This window comes from Vicia villosa, unplaced genomic scaffold, assembly GCF_029867415.1.
Source record: "Vicia villosa cultivar HV-30 ecotype Madison, WI unplaced genomic scaffold, Vvil1.0 ctg.000320F_1_1, whole genome shotgun sequence".
NCBI lineage: Eukaryota > Viridiplantae > Streptophyta > Magnoliopsida > Fabales > Fabaceae > Vicia > Vicia villosa.
This window is the reverse complement of record NW_026705142.1, coordinates 175,058-193,403: the sequence shown is the minus strand read 5'-3', so window position 1 is coordinate 193,403 and position 18,346 is coordinate 175,058. Positions and strand designations below refer to the sequence as shown.

General features: G+C 32.1%; 1 protein-coding gene and 1 non-coding gene across 2 annotated transcripts; one reads left to right on the top strand and one right to left on the bottom strand.

The window, feature by feature from the left end:
• Nucleotides 1-1,007: 1,007 nt before the first annotated feature.
• On the bottom strand, nucleotides 1,008-11,460 carry LOC131626749 (V-type proton ATPase subunit a1-like). Its single transcript, XM_058897583.1, has 18 exons — nucleotides 11,039-11,460; nucleotides 9,728-9,772; nucleotides 8,409-8,531; nucleotides 8,099-8,206; nucleotides 7,713-7,826; nucleotides 7,424-7,597; nucleotides 7,125-7,262; nucleotides 6,554-6,661; nucleotides 6,301-6,408; nucleotides 6,028-6,176; nucleotides 5,133-5,286; nucleotides 4,255-4,415; nucleotides 3,093-3,299; nucleotides 2,823-3,006; nucleotides 2,646-2,729; nucleotides 2,100-2,296; nucleotides 1,952-2,011; nucleotides 1,008-1,774 (listed from the first exon to the last, which is right to left on the bottom strand). Exons 1-18 carry the CDS (start codon nucleotides 11,180-11,182, stop codon nucleotides 1,570-1,572), a joined length of 2,463 nt encoding a protein of 820 aa, XP_058753566.1. The 5' UTR covers nucleotides 11,183-11,460; the 3' UTR covers nucleotides 1,008-1,569.
• Nucleotides 11,461-17,304: 5,844 nt separating this feature from the next.
• TRNAT-AGU (transfer RNA threonine (anticodon AGU)) lies at nucleotides 17,305-17,378 on the top strand. The gene has a single exon. It is a non-coding gene; the product is annotated as a tRNA-Thr (tRNA).
• Nucleotides 17,379-18,346: the final 968 nt, after the last annotated feature.

The following is an 18,346-nucleotide window of genomic DNA, read 5'->3' as shown; positions in this document are numbered from 1 at the left end:
TTGCACATGTAAATATTAGCTATAAGAAGAGCTTACAACTATAAAATTAAAACTTTCTTAAAAATTTTATTAATTCCATTTATGCATTAAATTTTAGCACTTCAATAATCGAATTAAGAATTCAAAATATATGTAAACACCTAACTATTATATTACATCTATGAATATAATAATTTATTTGAAACAAAGTCATAATCAATTACTATAGCATGAAGATATTCAGTGGTTAGATTTTGGTAAAAAAAAAATATGTTTAGATTTGAAAACAATAAAGATAGATAAAATTAAATGTTTATGTGAATGATTTAATAAAATATCTAACTTCAACTAATTACTTCAAAAGTAAATAATGAGACAATTATTTACTTGAAAGTTGAAACAATATTGACACAACTCGACAATGTAAAAACTAAACGTAAAATGTTAAATTTGACAATTCATCTGCACTTTACTGAAAAACTTGCATATTTTGTAAGTAAAATATTCTTAATGATTCTATCAATTCTATATATTTTCTCATAATTTCAAAACTATTTTATAGTAAAAATAACTTAAATTAAATATAAAATTCATGTCTATTAAAAATACAAATAAATATCAACTACAAAAACCAACACCTAGAAATATTCAATTTATTTAAAGTTTGGTGTTCACAATCATTAATATAATATAACAAGTTATTAAATAGATAGCAATAAATCAACAATTTTTTAATGAAAAAATTAAATGGATAACAAAATTCAGATAAAATATATTAGTAAATTTTGCAAATATATAAATATATTAGAAATAATTTATTCAACAAAAATTCTGAGGATAATTTTTGGGTATCCATAAGTTTTACTAAGCATGTAGACAAAATTATTTCAGAAAATAAATTAACTTTAAAATAACTAAATATCTAAAAAATAACATTGCCTGAAATTAATTAGATTCAATATTTTTCAGAAATTATAAGCAAATCATTTCTGTTGGTTAACTAAACAAAATAAGTTTAACAACACACATCTAACAAGTTCCAGACAGCATGGCATTATTCAACTTATTTCTATATTTTACTCTGATAAATCCGTACAAAAACAATGGGACTCTCAACTTATTATTTATCAATACAAGAAAATTTCAGAGAAATTGGTTGTTTCTCAGCAAAACCTGCGCTACACAACATGTATGTATGTAAACCCAAGAATCCAATAGCTACACTATATGATGAATACCAGCTCCTAATTACAAAAAATTAGTCAGAAAATCCCTTTCCTTATCTCTTCCTGTTTCCTATTCTAAATTTTGATTCAAAAAAGCTACAAAGTAGATATTCTGTTACAGATGCAGATGTCTTCCATGACCCATTGGTAGTGTAATCTGTTATACAGTTGAAGCCACAGAAAAATATGCAAAGATTTTTTGTTGCTGTTAGGTCCATATCAAGCAGTATATCATCGGCAGACCTAACAACTGAAACCATTAAATTAGGTTTCTACAAATTCTCATCTTGTGCTCAATTCATTTGTGCAAACATTCTTTCCATAGTATTTGCCGAAAATGAAAATGCAAGTTAGATACGATGGATCAATCATCATCCTCTGTTAAAGAAGCAAATGAAAAAGGCTTGAACTTGTAGCCATCACCATGGTAGAATTTATTTTGAAATTCTACCCAGTGAAGCCGCAGGGCATGAAGAAAAGCACTTAGACTCTCCATCATAAGTAGTATAAAGGCAGTTGCAAATGCAAAAACTGTTAGCCCCACTAACCGAATGATGAGATTGTCGTACCTGTTTTAATTGCAACCATAAATGACATTAATAATTAAAGAACAAAATAGAAGTGTATAAATGGAACAAAGGAATACACAGATATGACAGATGGATAACTCCTAAGAAAAACATGGAATGATTAAATGGTTTGAATTGAAGTAATAGTATAAAAGATGGGTTATAAATCAAACGCACCCCCAAGCAAGAAGCAACACTTTCTCATAGAAAACGGTAGAAAGTTCGGAGTGAGCCAAACTGCAAATGTTGAGAAAAATTAACCATCAAGCAAGAATATGTAAACAAGAGATTCATGAAGAAACAGGAGGAACGTGGCTGAGCAAACCTTAATGCCCACAGTCGAAGATATGACGCCGTATTAGAAACTGAACCCAAAACAAACTCGATGGAATGAATCATCTGGTGAACAAAAACCTCACTGAAATTGAACTCTTCATGATGATGTTCCCTGGCAGAATCTGGCTCCACCTCGAGATCCATTTCAGAAGTATTCAAAATACCATAACTACGGCCTTGAAATCGCTGAATAATGTCAGAAGGATAAAAAATTAATAATTTTAGCAGGCTCCTTTGTATCATCTTTTTTAATAACAAGATGCAACAAAAGTATTAAACAAAGAAACTATAGCCTGAAAATCTGTCTGCATTTGCCAACAGGAATTATAAGTAATTTAGCACTTATGCATATTCATTTGAAAGAAAATTGACTTTGTAGTAGTTCTCAAAGAATATTTATTGATATTAATCAACTCTGGCAGAAATTCACGGTCAAAAAGGAGAAACTCAAATCACAAGCATATATGTACACGTACAAATAAAATTATAAACTTCCTAGCAAGAAAATCATACATAAGGCAAGTAAAAGTGGCACCTCAGTATGAAGCTTCTTTAGTATAAAAGGTTTTGGAAAGAGCATCCATGGAACCGCAATTATAGCCAGAAGCAATAACACAATCTGCAAATCAAGAGCAGTAATTCAGACAGATGAAAAGCCAACAAACAGAACAACAAAATTTAACAAAAGTGAAGATAAGAACCAAACGCGTACTTGAAGTGGTCTTTGGCCCCAGAACAACTGATTTTCACCAAGTTCATCTGTAGGGCTTAAAAACATATATATCATCACATGATAAAGATCTGCTTGAGAGCCAGTACACCACTTAACAATAATGAGAAGGGAAAGATATCCAAAGAGACTGTTAAGGAAAATCATCTGTGGCACAAATTGGTACCTGAGAGTAACATTAGAGGAAGTTAAAACATTCTACTGAGAAGATAACACAAACAATTGCACGGGTCAGGCAGAAGAGAGACACACCTTATATCCAATGAGCTTCCAAAGAAACGAGCATTGAAATAGCTTAATATAATTCCCAAGTTCATATGTGCCACACCAAACAGAATGGACATCTTCATCTTCATAGAGTTCAGAAAAGATAATTCTGTACGACTTCCACGCCAGCTAGGATCCACACCAAATGGGTATGGATCACGGTATTTGACTAAGCCAATAGTATGTGCATCCCTAATAAAAGGTGAAGAATCATGAAAAATCAAAAGGCACCAAAGTTAAAAGCTTGCTGCTTTAGAAATAAAAGGAACTTAACTGCATTTTTGGCCAATACAAACAGCAAAAATCAAGACAATTCAAAGAAAAGAAATATAAAATACATAAAGCAAAAAAAAAATAGTGCAATCGTGAAAGAGAATATGGCAAAATAATTCCCAATGACATAAATATGAACTTAAATTACTGAGTCAAATGTGAATCATTAGTCCTTGGCGAGGGACTAAAGAAAATACAATTCAGTAACAGGTACAAAAGGGGAATTTGCTCTCTATAAAACCATCATAATACATAGAAATTAAGAAAACTCTCCCAGAACTAACACCAAGTTCAATTGATGGTTTCTACTAACTATACATCCATCTCATTATGGTGGTTTATAGCTTAACCTAAGAGAGTTAAATTATTTGAATTAAGATTTGTGTTTTGAAAACTAGCTTCTTTTTTTTAACAAAAAAAAAAAATAGCTTCTTTGATCACTAAGGATTCTTACAATAACATGAACCTATGATCTCTAATTCTCTACCCAAAATCCCACTCGCGTCAACCACAAGTTTTATAGCCTAGATGGCATTTTGGATAATTAATTAATTTGTTGCCCCAACCCCACTGTTGGTTGAAATGTAAAGTGTCAAGTAGAGATACGGAGGTCATGTTCACATCGAATAGGGGGCAGAAGAGCGTCAAATCTAACCTTAATAAAAAGAAGAAAATTTTGGACCAACATGTGAAACACGTTGAATTAGGTGTACAGGGAAACTATGAAATTTAAAATGCTCATGGGAAACTATGAAATTTAAAATGCTAAAGGGAAACATACTACATCACCAAGAAAGACATCATACATCTAGGCAATAAAACAAAATATTAGTGACACCAAAGTTAGAGGCTCCAAGAGACAAATAGAACACACCTGCATGAAGTATCCCGGCATTGAAATGCTGATGGACCAAATATGTGAAAAGGAACAGAAAAGAACTCATTGTAGATTAACCCACAATAGATTGAAAATAGTGACATCAAGAGAATCACATAGCGCCCACCAAATAGCATCTCCATGAAGCTTCCAAGCTTCTGAAAGAAACCAAATAGAACTATTAGGTATTAATTGCAATGCCAAGAACAGAACAAAAGTAAAGGATATTTAAGTCTCTAAACAATTTCGACGTACTACTCTCCATCCCAAATTATATCACGTTTTGACCATTTCACACAAATTAAGGAATGAAGTTAATTTTGTATGGGAAAGAGAAGTTAAGAGATAATTTACAAAATTATCCTTCATTAATTACATGTGGGCGAGAAACTTAAAGAATTGGAAGAATGTGTAATAAATAGTAGGGGTATTATCGGGAAAATAACCATTAATGTTTCATTAGTAATGTAAAAGTGACCTATAATTTGTGACAATTGTTCCTTTACAAAGTGACTCATATAACTTGGGACGAAGGTAGCATAATACGTGTATTCCACTAAAACATTTCAATTTACAAGACATTTAGGAATCAAAAAACACAAATATTGCAAGAAACAAATTTTTAAAAATGTCTCCTCTAAGCTAAATCATGTTAAACACTGAATGCTCGGTAGCTTAGTTGACATAATTCTTTGAACATCAAGCATGGTGACCCTACTTCAAGTTAGAAGTAAAAGGAAGAATGTTCAAGTTTGACAAATCTTGAATAACTTTTTTATTAATCCAGGATTGAACATAACATATGTCATATGACCCCTACATATTTTGGTAGATTTCTATTGTTACTTTATTTATAACACAGGATGATTTTTTACCTGAGTACTGAGCTTGTTTTCACGTGATATAAGAACTAATGCTCCCAGCAACAGGCAAATTCCATGACCCCAGTCCCCAAACATCATAGCAAATAGGAAGGGGAATACAACAGTTGTGTAAACTGCGGGATTTGCTTCTTGGTATCTTGCAACACTGCCAAGAAAAGGGGCTAATTAGAGATGCAATATAAACCTGGAACGTAGTAACTAGTAAGCTAGATAATTTGTAATAACTAGTAAGCTAGATAATTTGTATCCGCAACAATAACCCCTCAACTTAATCCAGAAAGCCAAATCTTAAACGTGTCATATTTTAGTAATATTATATGGATTAACAGCTAGGGAAGTTTTACAGCCCCTTGGACATACATTCCAATCAACAAACAAGTTTACAACTAGAAAAGGAAGGAGTGGGAAAGAGACAACTCTCCAATTATTTTCTGTTTGGAAAGGCTCATTCATCCAAGTTTATAGATAACCTTGTGAAGTACTGTTCACTTTAAAAATTAAAAGTTTTACCACTTCATCCCCAGTATACAAAGTTTATTATTCTCCTTCATTCATACAAAAATATTTCTTCATGAACTTAAATATTTCCTCATTGAGAAATGTATTTATTCCAAAAATAAGGTCTTCAAGTTATAGGTGAAAAAATTGACTAATCAGAAAGTTGTGTGTGCCACTTGCAAGTGCCAACATAAACTCAATTTATCAAATTCTACATACAGTAGTAAGACACCCATCAATCTATTCGTGCAGAGGCATTGCACATTGCAGCCCGATGTTCTAACTTCAAGAAACAAATGCACTTTAAAACACTCCAAAAAAACTATCTTCGTGACATTAAAATATTCATGCTACTGCTACTAAATACAGTCAATAGAATTAAGCTCACCCATATGCATCAACAATTTCTTGGTAAGGATTTGTGAAACTGTTGGTCTTAAAATATGTAGGTGGTGATTCCACTGCATCCATTTGATGGAAGATTATGCCAACTTGAGAATTGCTATCAAAAGTTGCACGTTGCAGTGCCTCTTGCATCTGGAAAATCAATGAATGCAAGTTATTTTTAAAAATACATACCAATGAGGTTCTTTTTTTTTTTTTTTTTGACCGATACCAATGAGGTTCTTAATTCCTCAAAAATTTAGGAAATAAAACATACCTGTGTTTTTGCAATCATAGGGCACCATCCCTCTCCAACAAGACATTTTTTTGTGACATCAAAATTTAACATGTTCAGTGTATCATACACGGCCTTCTCTCTTCTTACCTAGGACAAGGCGACAAGGATGAAAGCTATTGGTTTATGATAGACACTATTGCAAACTTTGATCAGATATTAGGATTAATTTGCATTTAAAATATAAAGATCAAAACTATCCCGGATATTAAGACGTACAAAAGCAAACTCTTACCAGGTCCATCCATTTTGCTAGATGTTCTGCTATAGAAGCTAGCGCCTTGTTCCGGTGCCTAATCCCAGCATCCAAAGTTGCCTCTAAGTCAGTAAGGCGTGATGTAACCTGTACCCAAATATGAAGGTTTCAACCATAAGCCACACAGCACTTCACAAATTTTGTAATTACCAAAGATAAAATATATAAATCAACATCAAGGGCATAAAAGAAAAGGCACCAGGTACAGTAGATTTCAATTCAAGGAAAAACTGATTTTCCACGTGCATACTACTTATAATTTAATAATTGTGAATAGTATTTCTATGAAAGATTCCATAAAAATTATGACACTTCATACTAATAAATTAAAGAACATCTAAACGTAACCTATTGGAATGCAAAAGCTGAATACTTTGATAAGGTATGTAAAGTTCCCTAGGATTTAGGTTTAAATACTACAAAAATATTCCATTACTGAAACTTTAGCTACAAAAAGCCAAACTTTATCTAGAGCACAATTTGCCCCTATGTTGTAATAATACATTTGAAGAGGTTAATAATAATATCTTCCAAAGCTGAGCTCACTTACCTCCCTAGTTATTTGCCCATGCTTGCTTATATCTTCAGGAACAGGATAACAATTTGCACCAAATGCCTCGCAAATTTTCAGAATCTTTGTTCTTGCCTGTTCCCCAGAGAAAAACACAACGAATACTGTTTTCTCAATCTGAAAAGAAAATTACAGGAGTCTGAATCACTGTGTAGACAGAGTACAGCGTGGGAATATACACCAGCTGTGAATGCAATAGGACAATGATAAATACAGATTGAAAGGAGGGAAAAGAGCCAAACTATCAATCTTCATAAAGTTGTAAGAAAGAAGAAAACCATCTCAGTTGTAACAGGATCCATGATTTGTTCACCAGCTGGTGCCTGATTGAAAAGCATATTGCCTCTTGTAGCACGAAATAACATCCTTTCAAACCTAAGAGCCTTGGATTTACAAATTATCCCGCTGATAAATCTTAAACCAGACGTATTTGATGGTTCGGGTCTCATTTCCTATAAAATAAACAATTTAGCATAATGCACTTCATGGACAAAATAAATTTAAAATACAGTATTCTCATTTCTCACACCAAAGAAAAATATATCAAGGATGGGATATACAAGGAACCTGATCAAGCAAAGATGATGTCTCAACATAGTTATCATTTGAGTATATACTATCTTGTAGTTCTACCTCGTCTGAAATAGCACGACCATGACTAGAAATAAGAAAACTGCATGCCTGAAATTTTGCAACAATATTATATATACCACATGAGAAGCAGGAAGTGTAGAGGATACATTGTATTCATGAAAGAAAATAACAGGACTGCATTCATGAATTCAGAAAAATACAATATTGGTGTTTGAGTGAAACAACAAAATTTAAAAACTAAACATGTAAGAATATATTTTTTTTAAATGCAATAACTTATGCCAAATTATCATCAGAAAGACCATTAATTGTTAAATGAACTCAAAAAAGAACAAATAGATTGTGAAGGAAATAAATACCTTCTGTAATACAATCTTGAATTCCAGAAGTTCGTTATATGACTGCCGAAGCTTGTCACTATTAGAGTTCATCTCAATTAGCTCATGTTCATGCTCAGCAAGATGTGCCTGATAAAAGAGAAACCAACAGAACATTTATAATCAGATCCAAAAGTGAAAATCCTTAAGCAAACTGAAAAAACTGCTGAGTAATGAGTGCCAACTTTAAGTTATGGCAACATGTACTTGTTAACAGCAAGGCAGCATGTAACTTGAATATTAACCCTTAGACAAAAACCATATTTGATGGAGAGAAAAAACAGAAAGAGACCTCTAAATCCTCCAAGTCTATGTCCGGTTGCAATAGAGTACGAGAAGGAGATATTAGACCAGCTTTATTGATTTGATCCTTGAAAAACCGTAGCTTTCTTGACATTTCTGCACATCGCTTTACCTGCAAAATTAAATGCAGTTAATATCAGTTATAAGAAATAAAGAAAGAAAGAAACCATTATCACAATCATGACTTCAGAGGTTAAACTGTATCAGTGTGTCCACCAGTCTAAAAAATACTAAATGCAACATTCTCAAAGGACACAAATTCTAGAAAATATACTCACTTTGGTCTCAAATATTAAGAAAAAAATCAAACTCGTGCTAAGTCACTAATTAAGAAGATTAGTTAAATTATTTAATTTATTAATATAATAATCATAACAGTAATTGCATATTCCAAACTTCCCTCGTGAGAATTTGGTCCATGGGTGGTTTTAGAAAATACAATGAAAATTTATCGAAGGGTACTACTTTATGATTGATATCATTAAAAATGGTGTAATTAGTTCATAGTTGCTTTATAAACTGGACACCCAAACATAAATATTTTTTTGCTTTTAATCAAGTCCGCCCCAGAGTTAACCCCTAAGAAAAAAGAAAACACTTGCCCAAAATTGAACCTTCTTCAGTGTAATGTAGGATAACTACAATCTAATTCTAACCTCATTCCTGTATAAGTTTCTTTACTAAATGAAGTTGTAAACTTGTAAATGCTAGCAAACAAGGAAATGGTGTCATAAGCACTGTCCATATAGAGGGGTCTCAAACCTCAAGTGTAGACAAACAAATATTCACAAATTTAAAAAATGAGGTTCCTTTTCAAAAAAGTGTAGAAACTTACACATTCTATTGCTAGCCAGAGAAATATGGAGGAAAGAAATTGGAGAGAAGAGAAAATGAAGTGGAGTTAAGAGAAAAATATGTGTGGCTGGTTTCATTGGTAGAAATGAGAGAGAAATTAATGAGGAAAATTTTCTCCAATTGTTGGGATGAGTAGGAGAGTAAGTAGAGAAGAATAGAAAGAGTATACATAAACAGGTTTTAACCCTTAAGCGTGTCTGGTAAGTTGACGTTACTAATCAATAAGAAGTATTTCATAATGGACACACATATGGTAATTGACTAAAACACTATGATGATTGATTAAAGAAATATAATATGTGGAAAAAACACACTCTTCTTTCACCCTTTCCAAAGTGTCCAGACAAGAGAGATTGAAGATTTTTCTCTATCTTTTCAAAATCAACCCATCCAAACAATAAAGTTGAGAATTCAGAATGTAACAGGATTTCTCACTAGTGTAACAAAGAGTACCTGATTAACAAATGTTCTCTGGAAAGGGCTTTTGTCAGCATTTAACTGCAGATAAAAAAAACAGTGCTCATAAGAATTGCAATGAGGAAATAACATAGAAAACTACTACACCAGCAACATCCAATTATAAAATCTAGAAGGCCAAAAAGTACTTCTTCTGCATATGGAAGGAAACAAAATACTCAATAGTTTAAACAAAATTTGAACATTTCATAATGCACCTGCAAAACTGCCACCCAAATTACCTTCCCTAAATATGTACAGTCGGATAGCATGTGTATAACAATATTACAAAGATACAACATAGAAAGTCAGAAAACATTAACGTGATAAAGTATCTCCAAGCACAATTGTGTGACAGAATAGATCATAATCAAAAAACTAACATATTATTTATTTGTAAGTCAAACATATCCAGATGATGTCAGTCAGGACCCAGCTCAAAAACTACCACTTCCTAGATGTATAGCAATTCTCACATGTAGATGGCTCTCCACCAACTTTATAGCAATTGCTGAGTATTGTCCTTTTATAATATTCTAAAACCAAAGCTAACGGAAGAATAATACTAATAAATAACAATCTAAATCTCAAAATAGTCTTCTAACATGATACTTCTAACATGATACCACATGCCTGTTGAAAATAGTCGGCGTAAGCAAAAACCATTATATCCTAAATTACAATTGGAAATGACCGTTATCAACGGTATTTGAAGACACAATCACACATTAATACAGTCTAACTTCAAAAGGAAACCGATCAAACAAGTTTCAACATAGATCAATAATCTACAAGTTGACTGCAAGTTGAAACCGAAAAATCACAGTATTCATCTCTTGAATAAACGAAAAAAGATTACTATATTAACCTCCTTCATCTTCACTCGAACGAACTAATAAACTCATAACTAAATACTCAATAAATAGTGATCCACAATTCATAGTGCAATTATGCAACAGATTCAACAACTTCTTAACAAAACTATGCTTGAACTTTAGATCAGTTAGCACAAACTGTTCAGGAAGAAGATCCAAATCAATCACATTAGAATCCTACAAATTTGCATTCAGCATTGAACCATCATTCATGCAGTACTGCATTTTCTTCATTTCTTAACTCTCGCACTCAATTCAACTAACATTCAATTCAAATAATAAAAAATAACTGATGCAGATTATATAGTAATCCATGCAAAACCGCAACAGTTAAAACTGCATAATGAACTCAACGAAAGCCTCAAAAAGACAATAGAAAGAAGAAAAAACTCGGAATCAGGAACAAGCGATTCGGATCTGGAAGAGAACTCACGTCTCTGAATTGAAGAAGACCGAGTTCGCCTAAATACGAAACGGCACGCTGAGCGGACTCGGCGGGGATGATGAGTTGAACAAACGTCATCTTCTCCGATCGCATCAGATCCATCGGCGGCAAGTTATCAATGAAGCGTTCCATTTTCTCGGGGAGCGTCGAGAAAATGGATCTGTGGATAGATCTGAAAGCGTGTTTCAGAGAGAGAAGCTTAATTTGGAGAATTTCAATTTGTCATCAAGAGGTGCAAATAGAATGGAAAATTGGGTGTACTACGCAAAGTCTATGGGGGAATGGAAAAAAGTAGAGAGTATTTTAGAAATAACGCTATTCAAATACAAGTTATTGGTGTTGCTTTTGAGTGTGAATTCTCTAACACATGATGGTCATGGGGAATTGGTGACGGTGCGGTCATATTTCATGATCTTGCAAGCTGTATATGTCAACAAAAAAAACTTCTGCAGTATTACACATGTACTTTTTTAAAAAAATAATAAATAAGCATGTATTTTTTTAATTTTTAAATAAATATGTGTTTTTTAATTAAAGTTACTTCTGTGTTCCTTAAATTCCACTCTTAATTTAGGAATTGATCTTTTTATGTTAAAATAATGTAATTTTAATAAAATATTGTCCATACAAAACTATGTGAGGTAATATACCAAAACATATGTATGTTTATGTTTGTTTTGAATTTTTTTTTAAAATGATTTTTATAATATTACATAATTTTGAAAAAAAAAATTTATAAAATTTTTTTTATAAAAAGTTAAATGAAAGTTTACTTTGAATAGTTATTTTTAGAATTATAATTTTAAATATTTTATCATTTTATCAAAAAAATTGGATATCAAAAATTTTTAAAAAATCATTTAATTTGAAAGTTATTTCAAATTGTTTTTCGAATTATTTTTGAGATATAATTTTTTATATATTTTGATCTTAAATAATGTATATTTATGTTATATGATGTCAAAATAATTTTTTAATTTAGAAATATATGTATAAAAAAAATTAATATTTTAAAAAACAATTTTATAAAGTTCATTTTTTAAAATACAGAGAAAATTTTATTTTTTTATAAGATAAAAGAAAATAGTTACGATAATGTATTGATGGAAAAATTATATATAAGATAAGTGTTTACTTATTTATAAAAATTGGTAAAAGTGACCGTATAAAAATAGAATTTGTTGCCATTATGTGTGATACTAAAAATATTGATTTTTTAAAATAATTTTAAGTATGATATGAGTTAAAATAATATATCAGTTAAGTTAATAGGTATTGTTAAACAGATCAAGTATGTAAAAAAATTAAATTATTTGATTTTTCATTACAATATTTTATTATAACGGATTATAAATTATTTAAATCATATGTAAATATTAATTATTAAAGTATTTATTAATATTTTTAAAATTATTGAAAACTTTGTATGTGGGTTGGGATAATTTAGTTGGACCTAAAAGGGGATAATCCAAGATAAAGTAATGTGAATCAAGTGCAATAGTATTGGCAAGCGTCTGAATTGGGCCTAGTCACCTGAAGTGAAGTTGGTCTCAAAAATTAGATTTGGTCGCGCGAAGCGGACTTAGTCGTTCGAATTAAGTCTGGTTGCCTAACTCTGACATATTATCACTTATCCAATCCAACTTAAGAATATACTGATTGTATTGATCGAAACATGGGGGAGAAACCACTTGTCCAAGAAATGAGGAAATTGGTCCTCCATAATGCAGCATGTTCCTTAAAAAGGAGGGAAGGACTGGTTATTGGACTGGATCTGCCCCTTAGAGACTCTTATACATATTCCAATCTCATAATTAGAGTAGGGGATTTGCAAATTCCAAAGAAAACACCTACATATAGTCTCTTATAATCTTCATGCGCTCACCCTTTATTGTACTTTTAGCAAGTACGATTGGCACCCATTATGGGATCCGATAAAACTGACATAGGTTTTAAGTCATCTATGATTTATTTTCCTCTTTAATTTTATTTCACAAACTCTTCCATTTCAAATTCTTGAATTGTAGATGATAGAGCTACCGTGGTGACATCATTATATTAAAGAAATCGCCGCCGAATAAAGATCTAACGAGTAACCACTACCAGACAGACATTGATCGCATTCATTGGTGAAATCCTTTATTCTTAATAGTGACATTCCACGATCCGATCGACGGTATCGCCACCTTCCTTTGATGCATGAATCCCTTGTAATTCTTTGTATCTTTCCCAAGTGTCGTAAAGAGATTCGTTATTTTGTTGAATGAATTTAGTTATTTGGTTTCTAAGGACAACAATCTTACTTGGTGGAAAGTATCTAGCAAGGAATACTTTCTTCAGGTCATTCCAAGTGGCAATCGAATTAGCTGGAAGGGGATTTAACCATGCTCTAGCTCTATCTCTAAGGGAAAAAGGAAATAGACATAATCGTATTGCCTCAGGTGCAGCACCATTGGATTTCAATGTGTCGGCTAGTTGGACAAACACTTTCAAGTGTTGGTTAGGATTCTCTGTCGCTAAGCCAGAGAATTGGTTTTGTTGCACGATATACAACAAAACGGGTTTAAGTTCAAAATTGTCAGTTGTTATAGCAGGATTGACAATACTAGTATGAGGTTTTTCATTGGAGCGTAAAGCAAAATCCTTAAGTGGCTTACGGTATTAGTCTTCTGTCATTACTCTCTTAATTCGTCGGAGCAAGTTTCATGCTCGTACGCATATTTCTGGTTCAGCTATTGGATCTACTAAAGCTCTGGTACTGCGAGATCTTCGCATCTACCAGAAGAAATGGTTGCCTTAGTCTAAACGATGTAACAACAGGGTTTCGAAATTTGGCGTAAATGGTCTCCGACAACGACACAAAAACTTGATCGGTGCTTTCCGCAAGTATATGAATCGTATCAGAGTAATATAAAGAGTGTCAAACCCTCAAAGACCTAATCGTCAATATATCATTTTCTATCGTTACGGTGTTTATCTAAGGCTAATAAAGTAAGATTGGAATTGCGTAAAATAAAGTAAATAAGACTTGAATTAATAGCAGGAAAAGCAATGTTGGAATATGGATCACATCAATTCGTTGATACTCTCAGTGTTCATAAATCGAATCTTTATGGAACAATATTTTCTATATTGAAAAGAACTAATTGAACAGGAATTGTCGCTTCAGCGTATTCAAATCCAGATTTTACCCTCTAAATTAAGGGTGGCGAAACGGGCCGCCCGTCCTGCCCCGCCTAAAGCCTGCCAAAAAGCGAGCGGGGCGGACAAGCCCGCCAAGTAAAATGGGCATCAAAATCATGTCCGCCCCGCCAAGGTGGCAGGCGGCGGGCTTGCGTGCCTATTTATTTATTTATTTTTCATTTTTTGCATAGATTAATAGTCTTTTTTTACCTTTCAATTAAATTTTTCACTTATTTTTTAGAACAATTTTTTATAAAGCATCTTTAAAATAAATTTTACCTAAAAAAACATTGCATATATTTACAAATAAATGTATAAAATAAAACCATCAAGAATTTGAATTACTAGAATTAACTAAAAAGGGCGAACTTAAGGCGAGATGAGCTTAATAAATAGGTGAGGCGGGCTTTGGCAGGCGACGAGCTTTGGTGGGACGGACTTTGGTGGTCGGCGGGCCCAAAGCCCCAACCCAACCCGCCATTTTTTGGCGGGTGCGCGAGCCGGCCTACGGGCCACCGCCCGTTTTGCCACCCCTACTCTAAATTATACCATCCATTGTCACGGAAGATATTGTGTATTGCGTTAAAGATATAAATTATTTTTAAGTAATTGAATTCTTGACTCGATTGAAAAGTAGTTTTGATTGGAAAGTTTAACTTAAAAGGGTTCCAAGCTTTTTTCGCTTGGGTGATCGAATCTTAAACCTATAAATGCGTGCTTTCATAAATAGTTTTGAAATCACTTTCTAGAAATGTTAGACTTCCTAATTAAGTGTCAAAGTTCTTTCGCGATTTTTATCAATTAATTACTAAGCAACTTTAGATCTTTTGTACCAGAATTAAGTTTTAGAAAAAGTTGTAATTAAAACTAAAACAATCCTTAAGAGCTTCTCAAAGAACAACCATGTAGAGTACCGTTAAATCAGCAGTCCTCATATCCCAACACTTATAAATTAACTAGACATGGCTACAGCGTAAATAAAAATAATTGAAGCGATCGTGCGGTAAAAATAATTAGACATGATAAAATACTTTAAACGTGCAATTAAATAAATGTAGAAGAAGAACATGCGATAAAATAAATAAAATGTTATTAAATAAACCTGCTCCGTAGAGACTTGAATCTGATACGAGGAAATAAATTGCTAAACTTGAATGCGGAAAGTAAATTGACGGGAGGATTGAACTTCGATGTGAAGAGTTGATCGCTTACAAAAATTTGACAGTATATGACTTTAGTTTGGAACTAAGCTTGGATCCCCTCATTGATGGATTAAAAGGGGGGTATTTATAGGATTCTTCAATCCCTAAAAATAACGAAAATGATTTTAGAGGGCGTCGAGAAAACTTAGGGAAGAAGTGGGTGACTTTTTGACTAAGAGAGCCCACTTTTCAACCGTCTGGTCGCCCTAACGTGTGGCGACCGCCACAAGGCCATGGCGAGCGCCATGCTCCCTAAGTGGTAAAGACTAGGTCTTTTGATCATTGGAACGTGGGTTGGTCGTGGCTACCTCCATAGTAAATGCCATGGTGGTCGCCACAAATACAACGTGCTTCATTTTCTCCTGATTTTGTCCATTTTGCTTCGTTTCTCCGCGAATGACTTCCAATTGGTCAATTTCCTGAAACACAAACAAAATACCAGCATAACAGTGGAAATATGAAATAAATAATTAATAAACATGCATAAATCAAGTCAAATAGATGGTGTAATTTAGTGTCATCAATGGACGGTGCGCCTATCGAAGCTACATTCCTCTAGCCTATAAATAGGAGGTTCAACTTCAGTTCTCAATGAGTTTCGGTAGATTTAAAGGAGTACATAAAAGGAGCAAGTTTGCATTGGTCTCAATAGGAGAATAAGAGAGGGGATTAAAGGCGGAAATACTGATCATAGTGACACTAACCAATGTCTTTTAGAAATTGTCTTCTCGGGATTACAAGTATAGATACAATGAGTAAGTGTAGCTAGAAATTTCTTTGTTAAGGGTAGATATAGTCATTTTATATTCATATTTCATTCGATCATGGCATTTTATGTAATTGTACTTAAACTTTAATATTGATTGTTCTTCGTTCTTAATGCTTATTTAGGAATAGCTATCTAAAATATGTTTTTATTGTGCGACTTGGCATACTAAAGGTGCTAGCTATTACTATATACAAGTCTCCACCTATTGGATACTAATGCATAGACATACGATTAAATTTAATATCCATAAAATACTGAGAATTGATATCTTTATATTATTGTTGAAATTTAATGTTATCGTATTTAATAGTGTGAGACATATCTTATTAGGTAATACAACTGAGAATATCTACTTCATATCTTTTTCTTAAAATCATTCATTTTCTTAATGGTTTTGAAAAAAAGTTTTATCACAATTCACCCCTCTCGTGTTTAAAGCCATTTGGTCAACACTCCAAACACATTTAATGTGTAGGTTCCATATGCCAATTACTCTCACTCAGAAAAGAACCTTAGCTTTATCGACGAGATTGCAATGGTTCAAAGTTTTGGGTCAGCCTCAAATACTATCATGACAACAATCCTCGCCTCAAATACTATCATAACCAAAAACAATTACAATGGTCTCTTATATGTAAGCATGATACTGAATTATGCTTAAATATGATTTACTTCACCCTTGCAAATTTCCACCTCAATCTCTTATTGACTTAATCATTATAGTGCTAGCCTTTTCTGTAGGTACCCTCTATGTTCACTCGATAACCATCTCAGTCGTACCACAAACACTTAACGATGATCTGCATCACCAGACCGGTCAACCTCTGCTCTAGTTCAAGTTATGATTTAAAAAAAAATTATAAATCACGCTAAAGATTCAATTTAGTCACTCACAAATTTATCACATCCCAATTTAGGCATTTGAAAAAAAAATGTTCCAATTAATCCTTGAAATTTTAATACGAGAGTAAGTTAGTTACTATGTTAACTTTGAATTATTATAAAATAAAGAGTATTTGTAACTATATTAAAATGTTATGGATTTAGTTGAATATTATATTTTGAAGTGATTATAATTAGTCATGATAAAATATCAACAAGCTTTCATAGCTCAGTTGGTTAGAGCACCCGTTTAGTAAGCGGGAGGTCTTGAGTTCAACTCTCAATGAAAGCAAATTATTGGTTTATTTAAAAAAAAAATTTAATTACTTTTTTTAATAAAATTTTCAATTTCCAAATATGATATAACTTTCCCTTATAAGTTAAATATGTAGAAGATTTCTCTATTCAAAATTTTTGTCAAAAAAAAAAGATTATCAACTTAAAATGAGAAAAGTAGTTCATGAGCTAAAAACAGATAAATATTGCATGTCATGTAATGAGGTTACAAATTACCAAATATTAATATTAGATATAAAATCATATTCTAGAAGTATGTTGAACAATGATTCATTTTATGATTTCTTCTTTTATCTATGGTGATGAGTGGTGTCTTGTCAAGTGAGACCAAAACAAAACTTTGTGAAATTTATCAACAATGTAAAAATACAAAATAAATAACTTAAAAAACTTATGTCTAAGCATTAGTTAGCCCTATTAAAGTTCACTTATAATTGTTCTATTTACTCCTATAGTCATGATATTTTATGCCTAAAATGAATAAGTAAGTGATGTATGTCTATTCACTAATTTATTATATTAGTTTTTGAAATCCATTTATTAAGTAATATCACAACTTAACAAACTTTTTTCTAACTGATTAAATTCATAATTAAACATATAGCATTAAAACACAAGAACTAAACATAACATAAAACAACATTCATTCACATCAAATATTATTTTCAACGAAACTTCACATTATTGATCAAATAAGAGTTAGCTCATAGTGGGCAAATAAATGCAAGAGTACTGAGAATATATTTTAGACTTTTAAAACTAAATATGAATAAGGTTACACATGCGAATAAATTACATAGTACTAAGAATATATGTTACATATATCTTATATAACTAATGCACATTTTCACCCATCTAGAAAGGTAGGTAGGATTATTAACACTCCTTAATTGATTTTACCATAAACCATCCACTTTGAATAAATATTAGTGTAATTAAAATAAAAATTATGTGTCCTTTGAA